General features: G+C 56.8%; 1 protein-coding gene across 1 annotated transcript in view; it reads left to right on the top strand.

The window, feature by feature from the left end:
* Positions 1-6,084: 6,084 nt before the first annotated feature.
* The window catches only part of LOC120921962, a 47,829-nt gene continuing 39,009 nt past the window's right edge, over positions 6,085-14,904 (top strand). The window contains exons 1-2 of the mRNA XM_040334475.1: positions 6,085-6,139; positions 8,071-8,465. Of these exons, the coding sequence (XP_040190409.1) occupies positions 6,085-6,139; positions 8,071-8,465 (450 nt within the window). The remainder of the gene's footprint in view (positions 6,140-8,070; positions 8,466-14,904) is intronic.

Below are 14,904 nucleotides of genomic sequence, written 5' to 3'. Positions count from 1 at the left end.
AAGTCCCGGGGTCCCGCCATGTAATGTAAGTCCCGGGGTCCCGCCATGTAATGTAAGTCCCGGGGTCCCGCCATGTAATGTAAGTCCCGGGGTCCCGCCATGTAATGTAAGTCCCGGATTCCACGGGATTGTCCCGCCATGTAATGTAAGTCCCGGATTCCGCAGGACTGTCCCGCCATGTAATGTAAGTCCCGGGGTCCCGCCATGTAATGTAAGTCCCGGGGTCCCGCCATGTAATGTAAGTCCCGGGGTCCCGCCATGTAATGTAAGTCCCGGGGTCCCGCCATGTAATGTAAGTCCCGGGGTCCCGCCATGTAATGTAAGTCCCGGGGTCCCGCCATGTAATGTAAGTCCCGGGGTCCCGCCATGTAATGTAAGTCCCGGGGTCCCGCCATGTAATGTAAGTCCCGGGGTCCCGCCATGTAATGTAAGTCCCGGATTCCACGGGATTGTCCCGCCATGTAATGTAAGTCCCGGATTCCGCAGGACTGTCCCGCCATGTAATGTAAGTCCCGGGGTCCCGCCATGTAATGTAAGTCCCGGGGTCCCGCCATGTAATGTAAGTCCCGGGGTCCCGCCATGTAATGTAAGTCCCGGGGTCCCGCCATGTAATGTAAGTCCCGGATTCCACGGGACTGTCCCGCCATGTAATGTAAGTCCCGGATTCCGCAGGACTGTCCCGCCATGTAATGTAAGTCCCGGGGTCCCGCCATGTAATGTAAGTCCCGGGGTCCCGCCATGTAATGTAAGTCCCGGGGTCCCGCCATGTAATGTAAGTCCCGGGGTCCCGCCATGTAATGTAAGTCCCGGATTCCACGGGACTGTCCCGCCATGTAATGTAAGTCCCGGATTCCGCAGGACTGTCCCGCCATGGAATGTAAGTCCCGGGGTCCCGCCATGTAATGTAAGTCCCGGGGTCCCGCCATGTAATGTAAGTCCCGGGGTCCCGCCATGTAATGTAAGTCCCGGGGTCCCGCCATGTAATGTAAGTCCCGGGGTCCCGCCATGTAATGTAAGTCCCGGGGTCCCGCCATGTAATGTAAGTCCCGGGGTCCTGCGGAATTCAGCCCCGGGCTCCAATCAGTAGTCATTCCTCAATGGGTGCTCTCCTGGGAGAAAATCTGGCCGCAATTTTTGCTCCTCCCCAATGCAGTCACTGGTTGTTAGGACCGCCGGCGTCCTAGCAACCGATGACATCATTTACAGGCCTCTCAGCTCCGCCTCCGTCTTCAGCTCCCGATCCCATCTATCAGTGGCGCCTATGCAGGCTCTCCGAGGCCCCCCCGGTCCTGTATGCCAACAGCCTCCATGCCACCTCTCAGTGGCTTGTGGAAGGTGAGTGCAGTGGTCTCTGGTGTGGCATGGGGGAGGGGGGGCAGCCGGGGAACTTTCAGAGGGGCGCAGAATAGCCAGAGAGGTCCTCTGTTCTGGTTGCCATGGTTACCCGATCTTACCATCAATGAGAAAATGTGGAGTATTCCAAATCTTTCTCACTCCCCCCCCCCACCTGCAGAACTCCCCCCCCACCTGCAGGACTTCCCCCCCCACCTGCAGAATCCCCCCCCCTGCAGAACTCCCCCCCCTTCATCTGAACAGCCTGGACCTCTCCTGAGAACCCATTTGTTACCCCCCCACCCCCACCTGCAGAACTCCCCCCCCCCACCTGCAGGACTCCCCCCCTTCATCCGAACAGCCTGGACCTCTCCTGAGAACCCATTTGTTACCCCCCCACCCCCACCTGCAGAACTCCCCCCCCCCACCTGCAGGACTCCCCCCCTTCATCCGAACAGCCTGGACCTCTCCTGAGAACCCATTTGTTACCCCCCCACCTGCAGGACTTCCCTCCCCACCTGCAGGACTTCCCCCCCCATGTACACTCACTACACAAACCCCCCCGTGTACACCCCCCCTGTGTACACTCCCCCCCCCTGTGTACACCCCCCCCCCTCCCTGTGTACACCCCCCCATGTACACTCCTCCCCTCCCCCCCCGTACACCCCTCCCCCCCTGTGTACACCGCCCCCCCTGTGTACACCCCCCCATGTACACTCCTCCCCTCCCCCCCCTGTACACCCCACCCCCCCATGTACACTCCTCCCCTCCCCCCTGTACACCCACTACACAACATTGTAGATACAAAGTGTCATTTCTTCAGTCTTGTCACATGAGAGGATAGAGGGGTGTACTTACTTTTGTCAGATCCTGGGTCTCGATACGACGCTAGGTATATGTTTATATATTTTTATATTTCATTTTCAGTATTGTGCTTCCTCTGTCCCTCTCCTGAAGAAGCGGTTTTGGCACGAAACGCGTGGAGACTCTGGAAGAAGCCTCCCAGGTATTAGGGGCCCCACCCCTGGGGGGGAGGGGAGGGGGGGTGACCGTCAAGAGGGAGATTTCGATAAAGTTGGAATTTTATTGGCTTTTCTGTATTGTGTGATTAAATATTGAAGTAAAAACTCTTTTGTGTGCTACGACGGCGAAAATCCTGCTGCCCCCCAACCCCCCCCCCCCAATAAGAATAAGATGCTAATAAAAAGATAAAACTGCCCCCCAACCCGCCCCCCCCCCCCACAATATTAAAGTCTTGTGACAACATTTGGGAAATCTGCCATTTCCTGTCGGTACAAATTTCATTACCTGAGAAAAGTCAATGCTGTACGGTTTCCCACCACTAGGTGTCACTTATGTCACATGAAATGCATTGTGACCCCATTCCGACAATTGTGGCCCTTCCTGGAGTCCGGAACTCAATGCGTTTGTTTTCTTTTCATTCTTTTTTTTTATTTTTTTCATTTCTTGGGTCGTTCGTTATTTCAAAAGAATGGAAATCCGAAAATAAGAAGCAAGTACACCTGTGCAAGACTAAAGGGGAGGAGCCAGTACACCTGTGCAAGACTGAAGGGGAGGAGCCAGTACACCTGTGCAAGACTGAAGGGGAGGAGCCAGTACACCTGTGCAAGACTGAAGGGGAGGAGCCGGTACACCTGTGCAAGACTGAAGGGGGAGGAGCCATACACCTGTGCAAGACTGAAGGAGAGGAGCCGGTACACCTGTGCAAGACTGAAGGGGGAGGAGCCGGTACACCTGTACAAGACTGAAGGGGGAGGAGCCAGTACACCTGTGCAAGACTAAAGGGGAGGAGCCAGTACACCTGTACAAGACTGAGGGGGAGGAGCCGGTACACCTGTACAAGACTGAAGGAGAGGAGCCAGTACACCTGTGCAAGACTGAAGGAGAGGAGCCAGTACACCTGTGCAAGACTAAAGGGGAGGAGCCAGTACACCTGTGCAAGACTGAAGGGGAGGAGCCAGTACACCTGTGCAAGACTAAAGGGGAGGAGCCAGTACACCTGTGCAAGACTAAAGGGGAGGAGCCAGTACACCTGTGCAAGACTGAAGGGGAGGAGCCAGTACACCTGTGCAAGACTAAAGGGGAGGAGCCAGTACACCTGTACAAGACTGAAGGAGAGGAGCCAGTACACCTGTGCAAGACTAAAGGGGAGGAGCCAGTACACCTGTGCAAGACTGAAGGGGAGGAGCCAGTACACCTGTGCAAGACTAAAGGGGAGGAGCCAGTACACCTGTGCAAGACTGAAGGGGAGGAGCCAGTACACCTGTGCAAGACTGAAGGGGAGGAGCCAGTACACATGTGCAAGACTGAAGGGGAGGAGCCAGTACACCTGTGCAAGACTGAAGGGGAGGAGCCAGTACACCTGTGCAAGACCGAAGGGGAGGAGGCAGTCCACCTGTGCAAGACTAAAGGGGGAGGAGCTGGTACACCTGGGCAAGACTGAAGAGGAGGAGCCGGTACACCTGTGCAAGACTGAAGGGGAGGAGCCGGTACACCTGTGCAAGACTGAAGGGGAGGAGCCGGTACACCTGTGCAAGACTGAAGGGGGAGGAGCCAGTACATCTGTGCAAGACTGAAGGGGAGGAGCCAGTACACCTGTGCAAGACTGAAGGGGAGGAGCCGGTACACCTGTGCAAGACTGAAGGGGAGGAGCCGGTACACATGTGTAAGACTGAAGGGGGAGGAGCCGGTACACCTGTGCAAGACTGAAGGGGAGGAGCCAGTACACCTGTGCAAGACTGAAGGGGGAGGAGCTGGTGCACCTGTGCAAGACTGAAGGGGAGGAGCCAGTACACCTGTGCAAGACTGAAGGGGAGGAGCCAGTACACCTGTGCAAGACTGAAGGGGGAGGAGCCGGTGCACCTGTGCAAGACTGAAGGGGAGGAGCCAGTACACCTGTGCAAGACTGAAGGGGGGGAGCCGGTGCACCTGTGCAAGACTGAAGGGGGAGGAGCCGGTACACCTGTGCAAGACTGAAGGGGAGGAGCCAGTACACCTGTACAAGACTGATGGGGAGGAGCCAGTACACCTGTGCAAGACTGAAGGGGAGGAGCCAGTACACCTGTGCAAGACTGAAGGGGGAGGAGCCGGTGCACCTGTGCAAGACTGAAGGGGAGGAGCCAGTACACCTGTGCAAGACTGAAGGGGGGGAGCCGGTACACCTGTGCAAGACTGAAGGGGGAGGAGCCGGTACACCTGTGCAAGACTGAAGGGGAGGAGCCAGTACACCTGTACAAGACTGAAGGGGAGGAGCCAGTACACCTGTGCAAGACTGAAGGGGAGGAGCCAGTACACCTGTGCAAGACTGAAGGGGGAGGAGCCGGTGCGCCTGTGCAAGACTGAAGGGGAGGAGCCAGTACACCTGTGCAAGACTGAAGGGGGGGAGCCGGTGCACCTGTGCAAGACTGAAGGGGGAGGAGCCGGTACACCTGTGCAAGACTGAAGGGGGAGGAGCCGGTACACCTGTGCAAGACTGAAGGGGAGGAGCCAGTACACCTGTACAAGACTGAAGGGGAGGAGCCAGTACACCTGTGCAAGACTGAAGGGGAGGAGCCAGTACACCTGTGCAAGACTGAAGGGGGAGGAGCCGGTGCACCTGTGCAAGACTGAAGGGGAGGAGCCAGTACACCTGTGCAAGACTGAAGGGGGGCAGCCGGTGCACCTGTGCAAGACTGAAGGGGGAGGAGCCGGTACACCTGTGCAAGACTGAAGGGGGAGGAGCCGGTACACCTGTGCAAGACTGAAGGGGAGGAGCCAGTACACCTGTACAAGACTGAAGGGGAGGAGCCAGTACACCTGTACAAGACTGAAGGGGAGGAGCCGGTACATCTGTGGAAGACTGAAGGGGAGGAGCCAGTACACCTGTGCAAGACTGAATGGGATTTAAGGAAGAACCCCGGGGAGAAAAACACGGATCTTCTGGGTTACAAATCGTTGAATCTGATTGGCTGTAGGCCACCTCCTGGATTGCTGTTGGATCTTTCCGATGTCCATGGGGGAGGGGGGGGTCGTATTATTTGTCTGCAGCCTTTTATAGACCTCGCTGGCTGTACCCCGGGAACCCTCCTCATTCTACATTATATTGGAAGATCTCCAGGAAGAGCGCGGTGTGATTTTATCTCCATAGGTCGCCGAGGAACTGGACTCTGCCCCCCGTCCTCGGGGTCATTCTGGATTTTTACATCCTCATTGCCGGCTGATAACGTTTCTTCTTTCCCTAAACTCTGCGAAGATTCTTCAGTCACATTTCCCCAACGCGCCCTTTTCAATCAAACTCACATAGTGTGCAAAGGCTCCAATGAAGCTGTACAGACACCCAACCCCCACCCAGGGGACCCAAAGATCGGAATTCACCTCAGAAATGTCCAGTGGGGTCTCCGGACCTCCCAGGAGTCACAAGTCCCGGAATATTTCTCCTTTGTCCTCGATAAGCCAAATGTCTCCTCACTTCATCGGGAGTCCTCAGCATGGCGCCACCCCCGCCTCCCGTTCCTTAAATCCTGATCAGGAGTCCTGAACATGGCGCCACCCCCGCCTCCCGTTCCTTCATTCATCAACAATTGATAGTGGGGATTGTTTTGGGGTACAAATGTCCCCCCCCCCACTTCGTCAGGGCTTGAAATCTTCTGTGTCATCAGGAGGACTCCATGTGGCGCCATCAATGGTTGAGATGAATGGAGGAAAGGGAGGTGGTGATGGCGCCATGATAAATCCTGATCAGGAGGACTCAACATGGCGCCATCACCACCATCAATGGTTGAGAAGAGGAATCAAGAGACGGGAGGTGGTGATGGCGCCATGTTGAATCCTGATCCTCACCACCATCAATGGTTGAGAAGAGGAATCAAGAGACGGGAGGTGGTGATGGCGCCATGTTGAATCCTGATCCTCACCACCATCAATGGTTGAGAAGAGGAATCAAGAGACGGGAGGTGGTGATGGCGCCATGTTGAATCCTGATCCTCACCACCATCAATGGTTGAGAAGAGGAATCAAGAGACGGGAGGTGGGGGTGGCGCCATGTTGAATCCTGATCCTCACCACCATCAATGGTTGAGAAGAGGAATCAAGAGACGGGATGTGGGGGTGGCGCCATGTTGAATCCTGATCCTCACCACCATCAATGGTTGAGAAGAGGAATCAAGAGACGGGAGGTGGGGGTGGCGCCATGTTGAATCCTGCTCCTCACCACCATCAATGGTTGAGAAGATGAACTGAGGAACGGGAGGTGGGGGGTGGGGATGGCGCCATGTTACGTTGTGATAACACATAAGATTTTGAGTCCTGACAAATGGGGGAAACATTTGTACCCCAAAACAATCCTCACCATCAATGATTAAGAAGATGAATGTGGAGGAACAGGAGGTGGGGGTGGCGCCATGTTGAGTCCTCCTGGTGACACATAAGATTCGTAATCCTGAGGAAGGGAGGGGGGGATTTGTAAGCCAAAACGCGTCGGCTTATCATTAACAAACCGTTATATTACAAGACTTTAGACTCCCAGCAGCCCTGGAGCTCCCATTGGACTGTTTTTCAGGGGGAGGACCCAACATGGTTCCATCCCCGCCTCACTTTCCTCATCTTCTCAGACACTGATGGTAGGGATGGCGCCATGTTGGGGTCTCCTGATGAAGACATTTCTACCCCAAAACGTGTTGGTTTATTGTGGCCAAGCGCTGATATTAAAGCTTTGAAGAGGAGAGGAGTGAGGGGCCCAGTGCCTCCTAATCCTTCTCTCCTCTCATCTCCTCCTTCTCTCCTCTCCCTTCTTCTCTTCTTCTCTCCTCTCTTCTCTCTCCTCTTCTTCTCTTCTCTCCTCCTTCTCTCCTCTCTTCTCTCCTGCTTCTCTCCTCTCCTCCTTCTCTCCTCTCCCTTCTCTCTCCTCTTCTTCTCTCTCCTCTTCTTCTCTTCTCTCCTCTCTTCTTCTCTTCTCTCCTCCTTCTCTCCTCTCTTCTTCTCTTCTCTCCTCCTTCTCTCTCCTCTTCTTCTCTTCTCTCCTCTCTTCTTCTCTTCTCTTCTTCTCTTCTCTCCTTCTTCTCTCCGCTCCTCTCCCTTCTTCTCTCTCCTCTTCTTCTCTCTCCTCTTCTTCTCTCTCCTGCTTCTCTCCTCTCCTCCTTCTCTCCTCTCCCTTCTTCTCTCTCCTCTCATCTCCTCCTTCTCTCCTCTCCCTTCTTCTCTTCTTCTCTCCTCTCCTCTCTTCTCTCTCCTCTTCTTCTCTTCTCTCCTCCTTCTCTCCTCTCTTCTCTCCTTTCCTCCTCTCTTCTCTCCTGCTTCTCTCCTCTCCTCCTTCTCTCCTCTCCCTTCTTCTCTCTCCTCTCCTCCTTCTCTCCTCTCATCTCCTCCTTCTCTCCTCTCCCTTCTTCTCTCTCCTCTCCTCTCCCTTCATCTCTCTCCTCTTCTTCTCTTCTCTCCTCCTTCTCTCCTCTCTTCTTCTCTTCTCTCCTCCTTCTCTCTCCTCTTCTTCTCTCCTCCTTCTCTCCTCTCTTCTTCTCTTCTCTCCTTCTTCTCTCCTCTCCTCTCCCTTCTTCTCTCTCCTCTTCTTCTCTCTCCTCTTCTTCTCTCTCCTGCTTCTCTCCTCTCCTCCTTCTCTCCTCTCCCTTCTTCTCTCTCCTCTCATCTCCTCCTTCTCTCCTCTCCCTTCTTCTCTCCTCTCCCTTCTTCTCTCCTCTTCTCCTTCTCTTCTTCTCGCCTCTCCTCTCTTCTTCTCTCCTCTCCTCCTCTCTTCCTCCTCCTCTCCTCCTCCAGCAGCTGAAAGCAATAAATGTAAAGCAGGAAAATTCCTGTCTGGAAATCTCCCAGAGAGGAGAGGAGAGGAGAGAAGGAGGAGAGGAGAGGAGAGGCTGTGTGCAGCTGCTACGCCTTTCCTGGGAGAAATAAAGTTCATTGAAGAAAAAAAGAGAACCTCCTCCCCGCCTGCAGAGCGAGAGAGTCAGAGAGAGTCAGAGAGAGTCAGAGAGGAGAAGAGAGGAGAGAAGTCCTCATCATCGCACAGCCGCTGGGGAGAGCCCAGCATCCTCATCCGTCCATCCATCCATCCCAAGACCTCCATCCATCCCAAGACCTCCAGCATGGTCATCACCGTCTATTACGCCAGTTCTTCTGGCTCCACCGCGGTGAGTACTTTGTGCTTCAACCAGACTCATCGCTGTAACGCTGTATACCTTTCCTCCGGGGACTCTTCCCATTCCTCCTCCTTGTCCTGAGGTCCCATTTCTTCAGAATAATGAAAGAATTACAAAGTATCCAATCCCAGAGGATCCTCCAAACCCAGAGGATCGCCCAATCCCAGAGGATCCCCCAACCCCAGAGGATCGCCCAATCCCAGAGGATCGCCCAATCCCAGAGGATCCTCCAACCCCAGAGGATCCTCCAACCCCAGAGGATCGCCCAATCCCAGAGGATCGCCCAATCCCAGAGGATCGCCCAATCCCAGAGGATCGCAACCTCCGGAGACACTTCTACAGATACATTGTTATCCGGAGAAAAGATACAAAGTCCAACCACAAGAAGAACCAATCCAACCCCCCCCCCTTTCATTTACTGACCCCCTCCTTCAAATACTGCCCCCCCCTTATGTACTGACCCCCCAATCCCACCGCTCACCCAGAGACCCTCAAAGAGCAAAGAGTCTCTGTACAGAGGAGCTTACACTCTAATGCCCCCCCTCCCCCCAGTCACACTCTTCCAGTCTCTGATTTTCTTTGGTATAATAAATATGAGGCAGGAAACGTCTCGCGGTCGGGGGGCTCAGAGGACAATGACCCCTCTATGTGTACAGAATATTCTATTATATGTTGTCACCGAAGTGAGACGTAAATCTTCCCGACTGTTCTGTCTATGGAGAGCAACAAATCTCCCTGTACCTGCACTATGAGGGGTTCCCACCATCCCTGTCCCCCATTATGAGGGGTTCCCACCATCCCTGTCCCCCACTATGAGGGGTTCCCACTATCCCTGTCCCCCACTATGAGGGGTTCCCACCATCCCTGTCCCCCATTATGAGGGGTTCCCACTATCCCTGTCCCCCATTATGAGGGGTTCCCACCATCCCTGTCCCCCACTATGAGGGGTTCCCACCATCCCTGTCCCCCACTATGAGGGGTTCCCACCATCCCTGTCCCCCACTATGAGGGGTTCCCACCATCCCTGTCCCCCATTAGGAGGGGTTCCCACCATCCCTGTCCCCCATTATGAGGGGTTCCCACTATCCCTGTCCCCCATTATGAGGGGTTCCCACCATCCCTGTCCCCCACTATGAGGGGTTCCCACCATCCCTGTCCCCCACTATGAGGGGTTCCCACCATCCCTGTCCCCCACTATGAGGGGTTCCCACCATCCCTGTCCCCCATTAGGAGGGGTTCCCACCATCCCTGTCCCCCATTATGAGGGGTTCCCACTATCCCTGTCCCCCATTATGAGGGGTTCCCACTATCCCTGTCCCCCATTATGAGGGGTTCCCACCATCCCTGTCCCCCACTATGAGGGGTTCCCACCATCCCTGTCCCCCACTATGAGGGGTTCCCACCATCCCTGTCCCCCACTATGAGGGGTTCCCACCATCCCTGTCCCCCATTATGAGGGGTTCCCACTATCCCTGTCCCCCATTATGAGGGGTTCCCACCATCCCTGTCCCCCACTATGAGGGGTTCCCACCATCCCTGTACCTTTACTATGAGGGGTTCCCACTATCCCTGTCCCCCATTATGAGGGGTTCCCACCATCCCTGTCCCCCACTATGAGGGGTTCCCACCATCCCTGTCCCCCATTAGGAGGGGTTCCCACCATCCCGGTACCTTTACTATGAGGGGTTCCCACCATCCCTGTGCCCCATTAGGAGGGGTTCCCACCATCCCTGTCCCCCATTAGGAGGGGTTCCCACCATCCCTGTCCCCCACTATGAGGGGTTCCCACCATCCCTGTCCCCCACTATGAGGGGTTCCCACTATCCCTGTCCCCCATTATGAGGGGTTCCCACTATCCCTGTCCCCCATTATGAGGGGTTCCCACCATCCCTGTACCTTTACTATGAGGGGTTCCCACCATCCCTGTGCCCCATTAGGAGGGGTTCCCACCATCCCTGTCCCCCATTAGGAGGGGTTCCCACCATCCCTGTACCTTTACTATGAGGGGTTCCCACCATCCCTGTCCCCCACTATGAGGGGTTCCCACCATCCCTGTGCTGAGTCCCCGGGTCTGTAGACTTTTGGGTGCAGTGATGTATATTGGGGTGCTCTCCTGTGTCGGGGATCTCGGGGGGTATTATGGGATGTCTGTGGTTGTGGAAACTTCCTGTTATTTGCATAAAGCTGTAAGTATTGAAATGCATGTAAAGCGCACTCTGTACATTATCATGGGGGATGGGCGGGGGACGCGATGTGACGGTTCCCCGGCTACAGACCCCTCATGTCTCCCCATTCCCCGGCTAGAGACCCCTGGTGTCTCCCCATTCCCTGGCTAGAGACCCCTCGTGTCTCCCCATTCCCTGGCTAGAGACCCCTCGTGTCTCCCCATTCCCCGGCTAGAGACCCCTGGTGTCTCCCCATTCCCTGGCTAGAGACCCCTCGTGTCTCCCCATTCCCTGGCTAGAGACCCCTCGTGTCTCCCCATTCCCTGGCTACAGACCCCTCGTGTCTCCCCATTCCCCGGCTAGAGACCCCTCATGTCTCCCCATTCCCCGGCTAGAGACCCCTGGTGTCTCCCCATTCCCTGGCTAGAGACCCCTCGTGTCTCCCCATTCCCCGGCTAGAGACCCCTCGTGTCTCCCCATTCCCCGGCTAGAGACCCCTGGTGTCTCCCCATTCCCTGGCTAGAGACCCCTCGTGTCTCCCCATTCCCCGGCTAGAGACCCCTGGTGTCTCCCCACTCCCTGGCTAGAGACCCCTCGTGTCTCCCCATTTCCTGGCTAGAGACCCCTCGTGTCTCCCCATTCCCTGGCTAGAGACCCCTTGTGTCTCCCCATTCCCCGGCTAGAGACCCCTCGTGTCTCCCCATTCCCCAGGTAGAGACCCCTCGTGTTTTCCCATTCCCCGGCTACAGACCCCTCATGTCTCCCCATTCCCCGGCTAGAGACCCCTCGTGTCTCCCCATTCCCTGGCTAGAGACCCCTCGTGTCTCCCCATTTCCCGGCTAGAGACCCCTCGTGTCTCCCCATTTCCCTGGCTAGAGACCCCTCGTGTCTCCCCATTCCCTGGCTAGAGACCCCTCATGTCTCCCCATTCCCCGGCTAGAGACCCCTCGTGTCTCCCCATTCCCCGGCTAGAGACCCCTCGTGTCTCCCCATTTCCCGGCTAGAGACCCCTCGTGTCTCCCCATTCCCCGGCTAGAGACCCCTCATGTCTCCCCATTCCCCGGCTAGAGACCCCTCGTGTCTCCCCATTCCCCAGGTAGAGACCCCTCGTGTCTCCCCATTCCCCGGCTACAGACCCCTCATGTCTCCCCATTCCCCGGCTAGAGACCCCTGGTGTCTCCCCATTCCCTGGCTAGAGACCCCTCGTGTCTCCCCATTCCCCGGCTAGAGACCCCTCGTGTCTCCCCATTCCCCGGCTAGAGACCCCTCGTGTCTCCCCATTTCCCGGCTAGAGACCCCTCGTGTCTCCCCATTTCCCTGGCTAGAGACCCCTCGTGTCTCCCCATTCCCCGGCTAGAGACCCCTCGTGTCTCCCCATTCCCCGGCTAGAGACCCCTCGTGTCTCCCCATTCCCTGGCTAGAGACCCCTCCTGTCTCCCCATTCCCTGGCTAGAGACCCCTCGTGTCTCCCCATTTCCCGGCTAGAGACCCCTCGTGTCTCCCCATTCCCCGGCTAGAGACCCCTCATGTCTCCCCATTCCCCGGCTAGAGACCCCTCGTGTCTCCCCATTCCCCAGGTAGAGACCCCTCGTGTCTCCCCATTCCCCGGCTACAGACCCCTCATGTCTCCCCATTCCCCGGCTAGAGACCCCTGGTGTCTCCCCATTCCCTGGCTAGAGACCCCTCGTGTCTCCCCATTCCCCGGCTAGAGACCCCTCGTGTCTCCCCATTCCCCGGCTAGAGACCCCTCGTGTCTCCCCATTTCCCGGCTAGAGACCCCTCGTGTCTCCCCATTCCCCGGCTAGAGACCCCTCGTGTCTCCCCATTCCCCGGCTAGAGACCCCTGGTGTCTCCCCATTCCCTGGCTAGAGACCCCTCGTGTCTCCCCATTCCCTGGCTAGAGACCCCTCGTGTCTCCCCATTTCCCTGGCTAGAGACCCCTCGTGTCTCCCCATTCCCTGGCTAGAGACCCCTCGTGTCTCCCCATTCCCTGGCTAGAGACCCCTCGTGTCTCCCCATTCCCTGGCTACAGACCCCTCGTGTCTCCCCATTCCCCGGCTAGAGACCCCTCGTGTCTCCCCATTCCCTGGCTAGAGACCCCTGGTGTCTCCCCATTCCCTGGCTAGAGACCCCTCGTGTCTCCCCATTCCCTGGCTAGAGACCCCTCGTGTCTCCCCATTTCCCTGGCTAGAGACCCCTCATGTCTCCCCATTCCCCGGCTAGAGACCCCTGGTGTCTCCCCATTCCCTGGCTAGAGACCCCTCGTGTCTCCCCATTCCCCGGCTAGAGACCCCTCGTGTCTCCCCATTTCCCTGGCTAGAGACCCCTCGTGTCTCCCCATTCCCTGGCTAGAGACCCTCGTGTCTCCCCATTTCCCGGCTAGAGACCCCTCGTGTCTCCCCATTCCCTGGCTAGAGACCCCTCGTGTCTCCCCATTCCCTGGCTAGAGACCCTCGTGTCTCCCCATTCCCCGGCTAGAGACCCCTCGTGTCTCCCCATTCCCTGGCTAGAGACCCTCGTGTCTCCCCATTCCCTGGCTAGAGACCCCTCATGTCTCCCCATTCCCCGGCTAGAGACCCCTCGTGTCTCCCCATTCCCTGGCTAGAGACCCTCGTGTCTCCCCATTCCCTGGCTAGAGACCCCTTGTGTCTCCCCATTCCCCGGCTAGAGACCCCTCATGTCTCCCCATTCCCCGGCTAGAGACCCCTCATGCCTCCCCATTCCCTGGCTAGAGACCCCTCGTGTCTCCCCATTCCCTGGCTAGAGACCCCTCGTGTCTCCCCATTTCCCTGGCTAGAGACCCCTCGTGTCTCCCTATTCCCTGGCTAGAGACCCCTCCTGTCTCCCCATTCCCTGGCTAGAGACCCCTCGTGTCTCCCCATTCCCTGGCTAGAGACCCCTCCTGTCTCCCGATTCCCTGGCTAGAGACCCCTCGTGTCTCCCTATTCCCTGGCTAGAGACCCCTCCTGTCTCCCCATTCCCTGGCTAGAGACCCCTCCTGTCTCCCCATTCCCTGGCTAGAGACCCTCGTGTCTCCCCATTCCCTGGCTAGAGACCCCTCGTGTCTCCCCATTCCCCGGCTAGAGACCCCTCGTGTCTCCCCATTCCCCAGGTAGAGACCCCTCGTGTCTCCCCATTCCCTGGCTAGAGACCCCTCGTGTCTCCCCATTCCCTGGCTAGAGACCCCTGGTGTCTCCCCATTCCCTGGCTAGAGACCCCTCGTGTCTCCCCATTCCCCGACTAGAGACCCCCCACAGGGTGGATCTCAGAGGGTGAAATGACTCCTCCGGATCTATAAAACACGGCGGGGGTTTGATGATTCTCTCAGTGACGCTCGTTAGGAAGGTTTTATGGATTCTTATAAAGATTGAATCACACTGATGATGTCATAGGTGATTCTAGGCAATGATGTCACTGGGGCAGCCAGAGAGCCAACACCATGGTTGTCACTGACCGGGAGAGGGGACAGAGTCTGGTGACATCCGGGAGAGGGGACAGATTCTGGTGACATTATCTGGGAGAGGGGACAGATTCTGGTGACATCATCTGGGAGAGGGGACAGAGTCTGGTGACATCATCCGGGAGAGGGGACAGATTCTGGTGACATCCGGGAGAGGGGACAGATTCTGGTGACATCCGGGAGAGGGGACAGATTCTGGTGACATCCGGGAGAGGGGACAGATTCTGGTGACATCCGGGAGAGGGACAGAGTCTGGTGACATCCGGCAGAGGGGACAGATTCTGGTGACTCCGGGAGAGGGGACAGATTCTGGTGACATCATCCGGGAGAGGGGACAGATTCTGGTGACTCCGGGAAAGGGGACAGATTCTGGTGACATCATCTGGGAGAGGGGACAGATTCTGGTGACATCATCCGGGAGAGGGGCAGATTCTGCTGACATCATCCGGGAGAGGGGACAGATTCTGGTGACATCATCCTGGAGAGGGGACAGATTCTGGTGACATCATCCGGGAGAGGGGACAGATTCTGGTGACATCATCCGGGAGAGGGGACAGATTCTGGTGACATCATCCGGGAGAGGGGCAGATTCTGCTGACATCATCCGGGAGAGGGGACAGATTCTGGTGACATCATCCGGGAGAGGGGACAGATTCTGGTGACATCATCCGGGAGAGGGGACAGATTCTGGTGACATCATCCGGGAGAGGGGACAGATTCTGGTGACATCATCTGGGAGAGGGGACAGATTCTGGTGACATCATCCGGGAGAGGGGACAGATTCTGGTGACATCATCCGGGAGAG

This window comes from Rana temporaria (assembly GCF_905171775.1).
Source record: "Rana temporaria chromosome 9 unlocalized genomic scaffold, aRanTem1.1 chr9z, whole genome shotgun sequence".
Classification (NCBI taxonomy): domain Eukaryota; kingdom Metazoa; phylum Chordata; class Amphibia; order Anura; family Ranidae; genus Rana; species Rana temporaria.
This window is presented reverse-complemented; position numbering and strand designations above follow the sequence as displayed.